This window comes from Melanaphis sacchari, unplaced genomic scaffold (assembly GCF_002803265.2).
Source record: "Melanaphis sacchari strain LSU unplaced genomic scaffold, SCAv2.0 Contig0_pilon_pilon, whole genome shotgun sequence".
NCBI classification, from domain to species: Eukaryota; Metazoa; Arthropoda; class Insecta; order Hemiptera; family Aphididae; genus Melanaphis; species Melanaphis sacchari.
In genome coordinates, this window is record NW_020270366.1 from 8842188 (window position 1) to 8859273 (window position 17086).

The 17086-nt window shown below is 23.8% G+C and overlaps 2 protein-coding genes across 2 annotated transcripts in view; one reads left to right on the forward strand and one right to left on the reverse strand.

The window, feature by feature from the left end:
• Nucleotides 1-6094, forward strand: part of LOC112599077 (SCY1-like protein 2) — a 144610-nt gene extending 138516 nt beyond the window's left edge. Inside the window, exons 13-14 of the mRNA XM_025345800.1 lie at nucleotides 3602-3769; nucleotides 5870-6094. Of these exons, the coding sequence (XP_025201585.1) occupies nucleotides 3602-3769; nucleotides 5870-5896 (195 nt within the window). The 3' untranslated portion in view covers nucleotides 5897-6094. The remainder of the gene's footprint in view (nucleotides 1-3601; nucleotides 3770-5869) is intronic.
• A 4581-nt stretch (nucleotides 6095-10675) lies between these two features.
• On the reverse strand, nucleotides 10676-16794 carry LOC112591762. The gene is made up of 10 exons (XM_025335684.1): nucleotides 16481-16794; nucleotides 16084-16401; nucleotides 14688-15289; nucleotides 14425-14613; nucleotides 13710-13976; nucleotides 12382-12574; nucleotides 12135-12304; nucleotides 11962-12059; nucleotides 11364-11559; nucleotides 10676-11259 (listed from the first exon to the last, which is right to left on the reverse strand). Exons 1-10 carry the CDS (start codon nucleotides 16623-16625, stop codon nucleotides 10738-10740), a joined length of 2700 nt encoding a protein of 899 aa, XP_025191469.1. The 5' UTR covers nucleotides 16626-16794; the 3' UTR covers nucleotides 10676-10737.
• Nucleotides 16795-17086: the final 292 nt, after the last annotated feature.

The window sequence follows — 17086 nt, forward strand, 5'->3', positions numbered from 1 at the left end:
AAGCATAAGAGCATAGTTTTATTTTAATAAATAGATCACCCAACCTCAACTCTTCTAATCATCATCAATGCACTGTTCTACAAAAAAAAAAAAAATCTAACTCTCTACCTTTCTCCTAATAAACTCCATTATTATTACTCAACAGTGAATTTCTAAATAAAATGTAAACATTTATTTATATCTAACATTATTTTCAAGTTCATAATTTTGAAATAGTATCAATTAATGCTCTCTTCTTTCACGTTGTAATATCAAGTTAAATGTTATCATGTGTATGTATTTTTTTTTTTTTTTTTTGTAAGTATAAATTATAAACTTTATTTTACTTAAATAAAAACAAAATTATATTATGACATTAAGTGAAACATTTTAAGGTATGTTTTATAATTTAATTTTAAATACAAATAAATAGTAGATTGTTTTTTCAATTATAAGTTGGTATTTGTTTATCCCAATTACGACAATCAATTTGAAGTAACATAGTATTTTTAAATGTATGAAATAAATTGTCATCATATCATACTATTAATTAAAAGATGATAACAATTCAAATTCAGCATATTCTCATGTTGGTTAATGCGACGTAAAATATTAGATAAATTTCGTCACCATTTAAGTTTTATAATTCTAAGATTGTGCATTATACTGTAAAGCAGAGTAATTACAAATAACATAAACTATAATATTATAATTCTGTAAAATGTAGGTACTTACTTAATTACGCCGTTAAATTATGAAAAAAAAAACGTTAACAGAATATGTTGGGATGCTTAGATTATTAAAAAAAAATTTGAAATTTAGTTGAATTATAAATAGTTTTAAGTTTTATTATTATCAATTAATTATAACTGTAACATTTATTTTTATCAAATCTTAAATATGTATAGTAAATAAGCTTAAAATAATATGTAAAATACTACGTTTATGTGATTTTATGTGAGTCAATTTGTATACAACGTTTAAATCAAAACGGTTTTGTGATAAAGTTTAAACATTAATTTTATATCCCTGGGAATTGGAAAATCTAGAATGTAATGAAATTACAAACACCTAATAAACGTAGTCCATAAACCACCATGGTACTGTGTAATAGACCTCGAAAAATTCGATAACAAAACACAGTGTTTAGCCCAGCAAGCTTCCGAGTTATTTACGGGCACAAACGTTAAGTTACCTTCAATAATAGTTTTCGCAGATCAAAGCTCATTTTTCACACCAAATGGGATTCAATTTAAATTGACAATTATAAGTGTTTCTACGTTTATTTATATATATATATATAAATATATATATAATATATTGTACTTTAGATTTTTATTTATCTATGTATGATCAATAATCCTATGAATAACTAACATTAGTATTATTATAGAATCACTCTCGCCGATGTATGAATTAAAATTTAATTTATTATTTTAATGATATTTAGGATATTTAGATTGAATTAAGAGTTATATAATCTGCATTTAGTATGCATTACTTATAGAAAAATTCTACGAAATAAACTAAAATAATATTTCATTTATAATTTATGAACTCACAGAACTTTTAGGTTTCAATATGATTCATCTAAAAATGATTAATAATTTTATACTACAAGTATTACGTATTGACAATTATCATAATTCAGCTTACATCTTAGTCAAATAATTAATATAGGTATAGGTATTAATTACTTAATTCTTAAAAATAATTTATAAAAAAATTAATTTTATGTGAGCATGATTTTATTTTTTAACAGTTATTGCTAGTAGGTAAATACTATTTATTTAGAAAAACATATGTTTATTTATTGCATTATTTATTTATATATTTAACATTAAATACATAATTTATAAATTTCGCTAAAACTAAATAAGCAATAAAAATATTTATGAAAAATATAATACAACGTTCTACACTTAAAATTAAAAAAAAATCCTACATTGTTTTAAAATCAGCCAAAGTATTTATTTACTAGTTGTACAAAAATGTGTTGCAAACGCGTTAAATATAGAGTTAGGTTGTAATATTTTATATGATATTTAAAATTTTTTCTAATAACTAAGAAAAATTAATGAAATGCGCTGTCTATTAACAGTAATCTACTATATTGAACATTGGTTACTTAAAGACATTTATTTATATAGGCACGCATAATACACTATACGATCAATATATTTATCAATTTTTAATCGTGTTTTTAATAATTAGATTATTTCATTAAATATATATTTATTTTTAATTTTGCATTCATGCATTCATGAACACACTCATATATATTTAGCCAAAAATATCAATTTGAGGGAGAATGGCATTTGGGGTTACCAATTCTTTTCAACATAACCATGATGGTCTAAAATTTCTCGAGGATTAATTTAAATTTATTCAGTGAATATTTAAATTAAAAATTAAAAAAAAATAAACTATGAAAAATGTTTATATTGAAATACAAAAATTAATTTAATTTAAATTGTTGATTATAATGGGAGATACAGTTAAAGGGATAAAAAACACTTTATATTTATTATTATATATTTATATATTTTATATTTTGAATATTATTTTAATAAATATTTACTAATCAATAATCGTGTAAGGCATAACTATTAATAGTATTAATTTTTTTCACCTATTCATTTTAAGTGAAATTTACATTGATTGAATATTATTCTAGAATGTTCCAGTTAAAATTGATCAAGCCTTTGAGAAAAATTTACAATCCCCGAATCGACCATTGATTTTTTGAATACTTAAAATTATAAAACTATTGAAAATAGAGTTATAAAATAGATGCCTATTGTGTGCTTAGTAGGTAGAAATAATAATGAAATGTCAAGTATTTTATAATATGTTGTATGTTTAACTTATTTATATGTTGATATAAGTAAAAATTATTTAGTTTGTGTTGTGTTATTTATAAATTAAATAAATAAATATAAACAATAAGCTCGCAATCACAGATTTTAGACAGTTCAAAATAAACTACCTTTTACTAGAAACAAATCACTTACGCCTACGCGTTCAAAAGGTAAATCACTATGCTCCCAATAAATCTTTTCGGTGCCAATGTAGGTTATATTGTATGGTATATATTAGGTATAAATCACAATTTTCAAACTAAGCAGGTAAACATTTTTTTTGGAACTATTAACGTTTAAATATCATTAAAAAAAATATATATTTAAGTTATATTTAGAATTTAAATAATTATATTGGGTTGTGCGTACAATATTTTAATATTTTCATTATTATTTAAATACATATTATATTATTATTTCATAAACTTTTTTGTTATTAATTTCTTATACAATTAAATCAATGAAATATTACACATTTTGAGATTGATTTAAATATTCAACAGTCTTTCCAAAATAAATTTAAAAAATGTATTACTATAGTAGGTGTTACTTGCTATCTTATAAATCTATTATAAATTTGTATAAAAAAAGTAAATTTCACTAATGCAATTGCAGAGCTTTTTAAAATATTTTATACTAATATTATTTCTTTAACGAAAAACCAAATAACGTTCAGTACAACGTACTAAATATATCTGTAGTGTTTGTGTGTCAGAAAATCAAATAAGTACTTAAACATGTGATGTTTTACGATTTTTAAGGGTGGTAGCATGCCAAATACGAGCAGTAGCGTGCCATACTTGCTCAGTTCCAGTATGAACAGCATCCGGTCCAGGAGGCAAAGTACGTGTTCACAAAATTCTAGTACTGGCATTCTGCAGCAACTTGGTTCCGGTGTAGTGAAACAGTTATCCACTTTGCAAAATCCGGTAAGCATATTATTATATGCCTACATGAGTATTATAGTGTTGCTTATGATTTAATTAAAATAATATTATCATAATTCCTTTTGTATAAGTTGTCGAAATAAAAATAATGTTAATAATTTGAACATAATATTAAATACGTTCAGATAGCCTACAGTGCGATGTTATATCATATTAATTATGAAGTATAACATAAAATTATATCTATCACGAGCTTAATAAGTCCTTTGGAAACCGAACGATCTTCTTACTATTATTGTATACCTATTTGGCTTTATATAATCTATATATTAATTGTATGTACTATGTAGATACTTATTATAGATAATATTTATTTATTAACGTTATATTACACTATCTGCTGCAGATATTTACAATTAACTAAGTATATAACTAGATAGGTTTATTATAAATACCTAATATATTTTAATAAGAACATTATTTGAATACCTATTTTAAAATTTTGGTGGCTGAAAAATATATAATATTATATACCTAATTAACCATTTACCTACTGTGATTTCTGTATACATCATGATTTTATAGTAAAATATGACTTAATTTAAATTCAAAATGTCTCTAAAATTCACGCAGTACCTATCTACCCATATCCAATCTAAATATAATTATATACCATGATACCTATTTATTTTATGTTACACGCCTACTCGATTTAATGGAAAACTTGTGTGACTTGTTTCTAAATAGGAAGCGACCCTTTTCGTTGAATACCTATTATTATTATATTATTTACTAAAAAATTTATACAGTATACTTGTACTTATGCATAAATAAACTAAATGTATAATTAATATTTAGTACCTAGGTATTTAATTCGGTCTACATACAAAACATTACAGCGATTCGTGGATTTATGACAAGACAATATATTTCTACTCGCCAGTTTGTCGCTAAAAATTTAAAAGTTATTGTATTATTATGCAGGCGCTTATGTCAAAAATATTACATGTTAGTGCGAGTACGCTTCGATGTGAAAAAATAAATAATCTATTGATTCTTAATATTATATAAAACCATACCTACAGTGGCGCCGAATTATATAAATTTAAGTTAAACAAAATCAAAAATATTACTAATCCATCCACCACTGAGGATTTTATGTTAATATTAAATTATTTTAACATAAAATATATGAAGCGTTCGCTTCAGTTCATGTATAAGTTCGGTGCTACTGCATACTTATATAATAATATGACATGTTAATACCAAATAATACTCCATTTAAAATTCTTCCAAAATGTTGAACTATTTTAATATTGAACACTTATAATCAAGATATACTAGATATGAGTAAATCCACTTCTAAAATAATAGTTATCAAGGAATCTGATTATTTATAAATTATATGATTAGGTATGTAAGTTGTACCCAAGTAGATAATAAAAAGCAACGTTTAGCTGATTTACCTGTTTAGTCAAAACACGTAGGTATAGGTGTTATAATAATTATTTCTGTTACATATATAATAAAAAAATTGGTTAAAAAATACGTTACACAACCAGTAATGCTCTTAAAAATACTAAAATGGTTCATATATTTGTTGTTTTGTACCACATAAAATTATATATTACCCACTTAGTTATTAAAGTGTTAATCATGAAAATGATTTTTTTTTTCAATTTAACGCATTCAAACTAAACCGAACTTGCAAACCTAAATTGATAACTCGAAAATTACAATTTAATATCGAATACAAATTTTAAAAATAAATACAAAAATACTTGAAAAATGTTTTGTTTAAAAAAAATATCACGAAACATACGAATAAATATTATTTATATTATATTTATCCACACTATATAATCATATTTTATTTGTTATTATTAATTATAAACAATATAGTAAAATTTTGATTTCTTTAATAATTTTGTTTTCAAACTGAAAATTATATATTATTCAATACGGTATTAATATTTGAAAATTTCAGTTCATTTTTTTAATAAACCCATGATTTATTCAGAAAATAAACAATTCGTATTATTATTACTATTTATTTGTTATTAATCATAATACTATATTAAGGTATAAACTCGTTAAAATGGGCTTAAAATAATTAATTTACTATTTTTATTGTTATTTCAGTATCAACTATTTAGTGGCAACAAGTGAAAAGTCGTACTTGGCTGACTGTTATAACTACACAATAATATTATTAACTATTGCTTACATTTTACCAAACGGTCCGACGTCCCGTTAAAGTATATATATTATGTACACCTATTTCATCAAATACGAAACTATATGAGCAAATATTTTACATCTATCAACAACATAATATTATAAGCAATACAGCTAGAAATCGTCAACAATTATTATAACTACTATATTAATGTCGTAATTTTTAAGTTTCAATATTATATACATAATTTATTCTTGTTCGTTAAGTGTGATTTGTTTGTTGTTATTTTTTTCGGTCTCTTCAACGAACCGCATTACCTATAGGTTTGTTCAATTATATTGTATATATTATACAGTGTGTTCAAGCTAAGAGGTATTACCTTAAATATTTCAACTGGATGGTCATGGTACACATTTAGAAGCAATTTCAAATTTTTAAACATTTTAGTACGAAAACGCAATTTTCTTATAAGAAGTATTAATTTAATTAAAGAATGAAATTTTTGAATAATCTTCAATTGTATTTTTAACAAGATTTTAACATGTTTATTTAACCTAGCCTTTTTATTTTTAGTTAGATCTAATCTAACCTTCAATTTTTAATTCAGAGCAATATTATATACCTAGTTGTTTAAAAAAAAAATAGAGCTGCCAAAATATAATTTCAAAAATAGAAGGTTTTATTTATAAAAATCAAATTTTATTGTGCATGTGCTTTCTGGGAGAATTAAAAACTTAAATTATTTCTATAAATATATATGTATCAGTTTAAATACTTTTTAGCAAAGCTTTGATTCAATTCAATGTAATCATAGAACTATCCGGTTTATATCTGAAAAAAATTATCAAGCTAGTTACCGTTTTAAAAACACTACAAAAGAAAAACATTTTTTTATCCTCATACTGAATATTGTCCAAGCATACTTTAGTTACTCGTTATCAAAGTTTATATTTATCGAGTTCCTAATGTATCAACCTCTCCGTCAAATAACTTTGATCACACTGTATAGTAAGTACGATTACGTGTAAAAATGTATGCTAATTTCAATAATTCTTATGTCTTAAGTACCTATAATAATTAATAATATAATCAGTTCATAATTACAATATTTGGATACTTGATATTATATAATTGTGTAGGTATATTATTATATCTTATAAACGATTAAGTACATTTGCATATCCCATATAAAATAACTATAACGATTTATCAAATTCTTTTCTTTCATTTAGTTTTCTTTGTCCTGTTGTCATTATTATGTATAAAATTATAATAACTTGCAGACTATCACTTAGTTTTTACACATATCTTCATTAAATAATTTAATACTTTTTGCTCAATGCATTTTTCTATCATAATTATTTAATATAGATACCAATTAAAATTTATTTATGTAATCAGATTTTCAGGTACATGCATATATTTAAGTATCTATGTATTTATTCATTTTTAGCTACTTAAAAAAAAAAAAAACAGTAGGTACTATTGAACATAAAAATGACAATCAATAGTTTACTAGCTAGTTTTAAAAATCTGCATTTTAACTTGTCATGTATAGACAATCTAAATTTTATAAATGTGTTAATGTGATATAACTTAGAAATCATGATAAAAATTATATAATATTATATAGTCTATTCGGAGTGAGATCGTACCTCTGTGGCGACCAGTTTTAGTTCGCGACGGTCAGATGCCATCACGAAATTTTCCCACCACGAAAGCTCGTAAGGCTAGCGCTGTGGAACAAAGCCACACTCATGCGCAGAAATCGGCCGCCGAGGTACAATCTCATTCCGAATAGACTATAGTATCAAGTATAAAATTATTTATTTAAGTATTTATTTGTAAATTGTTTGAATTATATTTTTGTTTACAATCATAATACTATTATTGAAATAGTGATCATTGTTAGTATAATATCATGTAGGTACATAGAACTAATACAAAAATATATTAAAAAAGCTAATGATAAATCAACTAAATTATACGTAAATATTTATTTTTGGGTTGAATAAATGACTGGATGTGTTCGTTTTTTTCTATTTAGACCTTAACTATATATGTAACTAATATATATATATATATATATATAGTTACTATATAGCTAATATTTGAAATTCAAATTAATTTTGATTTAAGATAAAATCAAACATTATTCTTATACAGGTCAATAATTTGTTACTTCAAAAAAAAAAAAAAAAACAAATACTAGTTAGTTATTTAATAGTAAAGGGATAAATATTCTTATATATAGAAAAAGTTGAAATTAATCCACTTTCATTTAAGTTATTAAAATATTTCTATTTCCCTTAGCTTAGATGAAAGCGTAATAATATTAAAGATGTAAAAATATAGATATTTAATATTATGAAAGAAATTATTATTAAATATAAAGTACTTTATCATATATTATAAATTTTATATTTATAATTCATAAGTAAAAATTCGACAGTAAAAAACAGAAACCATTTTTTAACTATTTGAAAATTAGTTTAATTTTAATTTTTTTTTGTTTAAATTCCTGGGTAGCTCATAAAAATTCTCTAATTAAAATACAGATATAATATATGCGGACATCTATTTTTTTTTATGGATTAAAAACGTAGAATGTTTAGGTACTTATTCTTAGACTTTATTTTATCCAAAAATACTTCAGAAGTAAGGACATTAATATATCTAACACATTCTATTGAATACAAATATAATAGTTTACACAATACATTGCTACATAAGCTATTTATAATCATATTCAACAATATATTATTCAACTATGCATCGTTCTATGTACCTATAGGATATAGCTATTATTATATTATGTACCTACCTACCAACTATTGATTTTCTAATATTATCTATATTAAAGTTTATTATCGCTATCAAACATGAATGTATGATATACTCATTTTAATTATAGTTACCTGTACATCTACAATAGATACTTACCTAATTTGATTATCTAATTATACGATATCGAATGAAACTATTTAGAATAATTTGTTGTAAATAGTATCAACTACCAATAACCGTCATTATGACACTTAATTGTGACCACCGAGATAATACCTTAGAAGGATTGATATTTTTGATACAATTGTAACTGTGTCAAAAGTTTAACCATTAAACTGGTTTTGCAATTGAACATTTAAACTAAGCATACGTAGGTACGTACCTACTCTTAGACTCAGAAGTCACTGACATATTTTTTAGAGACATTGGCTCCAAACAATTTTAGCGATTGTTATTGAATTAATTATCTACCTAATGTGTTGATTTAAATTCAATGTCATAAATTAGCATTAAACAATTATTAATATATTGTACCTATTTAACTTTATGTGTCAGCTGTCAGCACATAGGTAACAGAATGAATGAAATATTTTTGTATATAATAAAGGAGCTAGGAGTACCTAACTCTTATATGTTGAAATCTGAAATCAGAAGATTTAAACTATGTAACCTAACCTATCCAGAAACTAGGAAAACTTTCATGGTTATATTATTCATAATATTACCTATTAAATAGATTTCTATACAACTTATTCAAATTTGTATAATGTAGGTACTCAATTAATGTGTTTGGGTACTTAAAAAAAAATAAAATAATAATTAGAAGAAATAAAGATTTATAAATAGATATATTCATGTTTTATCATTATTCATTATAAATAAAACACAATTCAAAAACAATGATAGTACCTAATTATTGAAGTACAGGTCAATAAAAATAAAATTATTATAAACTTGATAAGTAAAGTAATTATTAAACCTTGTTAAGTCAATATAGTATACCATTATTTAATATGATAGGTTCCTATCTATACATGTGATATTTTCTCTATGATAATATCATAAAAATCTAGTAGTACTTAGGTACTTGATCAATAAGTATATAATATAGATTATCCTTAAAATTTATAAATAATAATCAAAAAAGATTTAAATAGAAAAGTAAAATCTATAATTCCAACTAAAGTACTAGGTACATATGAACTTAAAATTAAAGTGCTATATCATAAATACCTAGTTTATATTATTAATGGATTTTTTCATATTTCATTCATGAATAATGTATTGATTAGCAATAATCCAATGTAATAACTCTTACTGTATTGAAAAATATTTCATAATTTTTTGTTTTATACACAAAGCTTATATTTCATAATTATTGTAAATATTTATTATTAAGTATTATTATTACACATTAATCATAAATAAAAATATTTTAACCTTTTCTTTTTTATTGAAAATAAATACATTTACAATCTGTAGTAAAAATAAATACAATAAGCACATGTGATAAAAAATTATACAAACTTGACTTTGATATATTAAACAGGGAAGCTATCCAGTGATAGGACTCTTTTGGCGAGTTTCAGTAGGTGAACAGACAGTGATTTATTCTAAAAGATAACGACACCAACCAATATCATTTGAGACAATGAGAATGGTTGCCAGGAATTAAGATAGTGTGCTAGTCTACTATTAAAGGGTTTGGGTGTTAGAGAAATATGGAGTGGATTTTTTATAGCGGGTTTTAACTAAATTGGTAACTGTTTCAATATTTAACTATTATTTTTAAAATTTTAATAAGTGTAACTAGGAAATATGTAGATTTTATAATTGATTTTTTACATTTTATATGACATAATAAAAATAATATAAAAGTGTATAGTTAAAAACTATAAATAAAAATAGTGATAAATATTCATAAATTTAAAGGAAAAAACAAGAGATAAAAATTAAAAATATACTTATAATAATTATGACATTTTAAACCACAATATACAATATTATACTACATAGATTTAAAGTAATATGATTCAAAATATAATTAATGACAATCTAAAAGATCAGCTCCTTCAATGAAGCTATTTTGTGATTGATCGATTATGTCATTCAACATTGAATCTAAACCTGACCTAGTAGATATAATCCATTGTGTTTTAGCATCACATTCATTAAAATCATAAGTGTAAGTAAAATTTAAAAAATCATCAATCTTTAGATAGTCATCAGTTTTTTGACGAAGACAAATATCGTTTGGATAAATATTACTATAATTAAATGACTTGAGATTTGGCAATAATTCACAGTCACTAGTTGTAGTAATAGAATTTAAAATTCTATCAGATGAATCAATTTGTCTGGGTTTTTTTTGCTTGGAACTAAAACTATTATCAATACTTCCATCAATAATATTATGCAGGCAATTTCCTGGTTCACTTTTTGTTTTAAAATTTAAATCACAGATATTGTTATTAGATTTTATAGAAGTAAGCAATCTTTTTGTTAGGTAAATGGCTTTTTTTTGTACTACCAAATCGTGTTCTTCTTTTAATGCAAGATAAAGAACCTAAAGTATATAGTTTATATTAATAATATAAAAAATATTAAGTATCAATAACTTATTGACTTAACTGAAATTAAAAAAAAAAAAAGTTTAATAAATCTACTTACATGTAAACAGCCTGTTGCACTTAATTTAACAAGACTGTCATTTAGTCTTACAGTATTATTTTGTTTACAAGATTCACCAATAAATGTATGAATAATAGAATTCCAAAATTCATAAGTAAACGTTTTTACTTCCCAAAGTGGATCTTTGGTGCTAATGTGTACCATTACAGTGCATATTTCATTAAATAGATTATCACTGGAAATAAATAATATAAAAATAATATCATATGAACAAATACAAATTTAATTGTACACAAAATATGAACAATCAATTATCAATATTATATAATAAATCAAATCATTCATTTTGTGTATTTATATAAACTCAGAGATTGTTTTTTTAATTTCACTAATTATTAATAATATTGTTTTAAACCTAAGCTATCTATCATATTTAAATATAATATAATTAACCAGTTGGTTAGGGATGACAATTAATTCATACTTATAATTTATTAGTTAATGACGAATACTAGTTATCACAATACTAAGCTTTATGAAAAGTCTTTGAAATAATGAAATTGCATTCATTTAATGCCTTAATATATAGTAAACACTAAATAAATTGTCTCTATAATATGAATATAAGATAACATACCCAAGCTTATTATACACGAACAATGCAGTGATGAGTTTTACTATTTGTCGTCTGATGATACCTTCAGATTCACATTGCATTAAGTTTAAACAATGCGTCTAAATAACATTAAAAAATAATCATCACTTAATCTACAAATTAATAATTAATTATAATTTGTAATATGAACTTACTATTAAATCTGAATCTTTTAAAGATGTTTCCCAAATATCTGACACAGAAACCATTTCTTCTAAACATTCAAGAGCTTTAGATCTTACAAATGGATCATTGTCATGTTTAAGAGTGTTTATAACAGCTATTGGCATATTTTTCTCTAAGATGAGTTTGATAAAAAAATTCCCTAATTAAAATAAAAGTAAAATTATAAATCAAATATTAATAAAAAATAATGATTATAATATTGTTAATTTAAGTTACCAGAACTGTATTTAGAAGCACTAACTATACTTCTAATACACTGTAAACAACTATCTCGGATTTCTGGTCTGGTATCCAATAGTAAATTATTGAGTGTAGTACACAGTGTACTAAAATCTGCCAAATGATCTATACATTGTATATTTTCTTTGCTTATTTTATTTAGTGCAGTACTAATTAATTTTAAACCGTTCTGTAAATGTGTTTAGGTACATTTAAATATTATAAATAAGAATTTAATTAATATATATATTTATATTTTCATGTTACTGTAAATGTCTGTAATTGGTGAATGTTAAGTCACCAGTTTTTTTTTTCATATGGTGCTTATGTCCAGGAGTAGGCCCGAAGGCCTATAGTTCGGTTGCCTATTTAGCAGAATTTTTAGTGGGCACCCATAGGTTTCTGCTATGCTCGGGTGGGGGGGCGGCGGCTTCTCTCTCCAGATACCGTGAATGCCTGAAGAGTGACACTGCCCGTGACCAAGATTCGAACCGGCGACGGTATGCGACGCAACCGACGCCTTAGTCCGCTCGGCCACTTCACCCCCTAGTCACCTAGTCACCAGTGAATATCGTTTACACCAAAATTATTGATGAAAGTTAACATATTGATTAAACCTAAGCTGTTTGTTAACATTCACTAATGAATGTTGACATTTAAATAGCAATAATGATGAATTTAGGTAGTTCTGATTTTGTTTTATTTTATGTCATCTTGGAATTATAGAGAAATTATAATAAAAAATATATAATAGGTGTACTACTTATACAATATTAGATATTGCACAAGTAGATAATTTTAATTAAATATTTTATTATCTAATCCAACAGATTGTATAATATTTTACCTCACTAAAGGTTATGCTATACTGTTATTTTTTAGTATGCTATTGTCATTTATCAAAGTTGTATAAATTATGTATAAAATTGATTTGCATAATCACTAAAACTTTTTTTGTATACACCAAAAATCAGTTTACAATGTGCAAAGAAAATTTAATATCAGTTCAAGGAATAAAAAAAAGTTTGTAAAATAAAATAAACCTAATTTAAATAATTAATACATATAATATTACTTTTAATAATAATTTATTGATAAAATTTAATATGTTGTATTTTATATACTATCTATAGTCTACACTAATGTTAATATTAACCAAAACTGTTAAAAATCATCAAAATCATCATATAAATATTAAAATTCTAAATTTAAAATGTCCAATTGTTTTTAATTTGTCAATATTTATCAAATGCAGACATTTACAGTAATATACTTAATACTCATACATATAATAATATATTAATATTTTTAATTAATTACCTTACCTGTAAAAGAGTAGAATTATGAGAAGATTTGTGAAAAAATTGACTATGACTCTGCACAAGTGGCACTAATAATGGTTCTTGTGTAGCAACTTCAGTAAATAATTTACACTCTATTACTTTAGCCCAACATAAAAATATATATGATAATATTTCTAAAAATTTTTGATAAATTGAATCTCGGTCTTGATTTTGTTCTAACCAATTATCAGAATTCAAAAAATGTTCTGTTAATGTTGAAAAAAAATTGAGCAAGTAATCCAATGACACCTATAAATTACATAGTATACAAAAATATTTCAGAAGTAAAATTACTATTTTTTTTAAAGACTTATTGTATAAAAATACTGTCAACAAATTATAAATAATAGAATTGATTATTGAATAAAATCATAGTCAATTCTATAATCAATAGTAGTTTAACCATTTAATAGAATCTATAACATTCTATAATTAAAATATAGTTTCATAATATTTTTATTTTTGTATATAAATTTATTTTATTTTAATTTCATATAAATAGAATACTAGGCTATACTGAGAATAAATACAGTGGAAACCCAGTATATTAAATTATTATATAAATAAATATATTTTATACAATTTTTAAACTGAAATTGAAATAACTTAAATTTTTTTTTTACTTGGGAATTATTTCTCAAGTCGAAAAATTAATACACTATAAAACAAGTATTAATATTAACATAACAATAATTACCTGTTTAAGTATATGAACAATGTCCACAATATTGAGTATAGAAGAAATAGCCACTTCATTTATCATAAAATCATAATTATTGCAATAATTTAAAATGTATTTTGATTCATTAATACAACTTCTATCATATTTTAAATTACCATACTTAGAATATTGAAGCCAGTCAGTACATTTATTTAATGGTATTAACTATTAACACAAAAAATAAAAATAAACAATATATTAATAGATTTAAAAGTCTTAAAAGTAAGATTTTTATTTACCTGACCAATAATTAATTCCTTTTCAAATATTGTGTTAGCTGCTAAATGTACATTTTTGATATTTGCATATCTAATTGCTTGTGTATATAAATTGTTAATTTGTTTATATGAATGTATATTTTTTGGCAAATTCATTAAAGAAAAAATCGATTTTAATATATATTCCATGTCAGAATGATGCCAAACAGTAAAACAATCAAATATCAAATGTAATGTCATATAATTTTTTAATAGGATATCATTTACATCTAACAAACTTTGCATATTCACTAATACATGTGATAAAGAATATTTATTAATTATATTTTGGACAACATTGGATTCATATTTAGTTCCAATGAATTTTTCTAAAGATAAAATTAACGTTTTTACATAAACATTATAAGCAGAAAATGCTTTTATATTTTTATGATTGACAATTAAATTATCAGTTAAATGTAAGTTATAAAATAACTCTTTAAGAAGAGGTTCACAACAATGTGCCATTTCATAGTCAAATGATTTATAAATTAAATCAGAAATATATTGACTAGATTGAATTTCAACATATTTTGCTGGTACAATTAATCCATGAATAGTAAAAAGTATAACTTTCCATAAACCTAAAAATATTAAAACATAGTTAACTATATTAATAATCATACAAACAAAACCATATTATGTTTAGTAGGTACCCGTGTTGAATTTTGTTTAAATTTTATTCTCGGGTTATTTTTTCATTATAATTAATTAAACTAATTAAAGCAAATATTAGTTATGGCTCGTATTGATAGGTTTATAATATTACTAAGTATTAACAAAATAATAAAAGTACAACAAAACTTTCTTATAATGAACATTTATCAAACTATAAAAAGTGTCTAATATAGTAGGCTTAGTATTATTTTATTCAACCTCACATTCATATCTATTTAATGGAAAAATTGTATTTATATGAAAAATCCTAAAGTAAATATTAATACATATTATGTTTTATAGGTAAATGCATAAATATATTGTTAATTAAACATCATACCTACACAATTATCATAAATAATATACACAATTGATATTAATGTTATTGGAAGTATAGGAGTATTTAATAAGTTGTAATAGTGCACTACATTTTCACGACTGATGGCCGTTGCTTCATATTTACAAACTACATACATATGAAATATACAATATATGAAATTATATTTGAGTTTGGACTAAGATCATTGTCCATTATTAAAGATATTAGGGAAAAATAAAACTGTCTATATGACTATACCCATAATAGAAAGGGTCCATTAAAGAGAACTCAAAATACAACAGATTACCTACTTTTTGCACTTTAACATGTTGTTCATTAAAAGAAGTGTTTGTTATACTATACAAATATTCATTAAGAAAAATTTCACTTTACTTAAATTACCTTCTTGGAAAACATATTCAAGACCTCGTTTATGAGTATTCAATGTTTGCAATAACGACATGTAGGCGTTAAAAATTGAAGACTCTTTGAGATCAGACCCAATGTCTAGGTGATTAATCATTGATTGAAGAGTACCAGTCTCAATGAGTGCGACTAAGCCATCTTCATGTTTCACTAGTATAGCCAAGTACTTGAGAGCAAAAGCGTAAAGATGTATTGAAGCATTTCTGGACAGTGAAGTTTGATGCTGATACATGTTCAAAACACTGGCAAACCATTTGCAGTGAGTGTTGATCGGTACTGTTTTCAACAAAGCGTCTAAAAAACATTGTCAACTCGAAATTTATACTTAGTCACTCACACCATCAATTGCAATTATAAACAGCAAGCTACTTACCAGCGTCTTGCAGACTTATCAAAAGTTTTTCTATCAACGTTTTGTCCTGTATTGCAAAACCATCGACCAACATACAGTTTAAAGCTGTCAAAAGTCTTTCAATTGTTGACGGACGGTTTGACGACATGATCGGGTATAGAACCATTCACCGGACGATGACAACTTAAATAAATAATATCAAAATGGAAACGAAGTAATACTAGTGATAGATTATCGATTGATTATAATGATATTATAATTGTTGTAAAAGCCCAACAGTTCAACAATCACGATCACGATAAAAAAATCAACAATTAGGACTTAGAACATTTAAAAAAAACTGCATAATCAAAAAACCCGCCGTGGACTGATATGCCATCGATCGTGATAAAAGAATAAGTCATAGACTGATAAAAAAACAGTTGTACCAATATTACAAACTATAATCCCAAAATAAATCTTTTGCTAATTAGGTATGTTAAATTAACTTTTTATTAAAAACATCAAGTACCGGATAATCCAATCACTTTTGTGAACATTGTTATCGTTTTGAAATTTTTCTACCAAATACCATAGATTAAATATACTTTAAGTATATTTAATCTATGCAAATACTAAGTCACTCGT

What these genes read in the sequence shown, in the direction of transcription:
- LOC112591762 (XM_025335684.1), bottom strand. Translation starts at nt 16,625, where the DNA reads ATGGTTCTATACCCGATCATGTCGTCAAACCGTCCGTCAACAATTGAA. An exon ending in TAAAAGATTCAGATTTAATA is followed by an intron (nt 12,060 to 12,134) that starts GTAAGTTCATAT and finishes AATGTTATTTAG; the next exon opens with ACGCATTGTTTAAACTTAAT. An exon ending in TTCGTGTATAATAAGCTTGG is followed by an intron (nt 11,560 to 11,961) that starts GTATGTTATCTT and finishes ATTTATTTCCAG; the next exon opens with TGATAATCTATTTAATGAAA.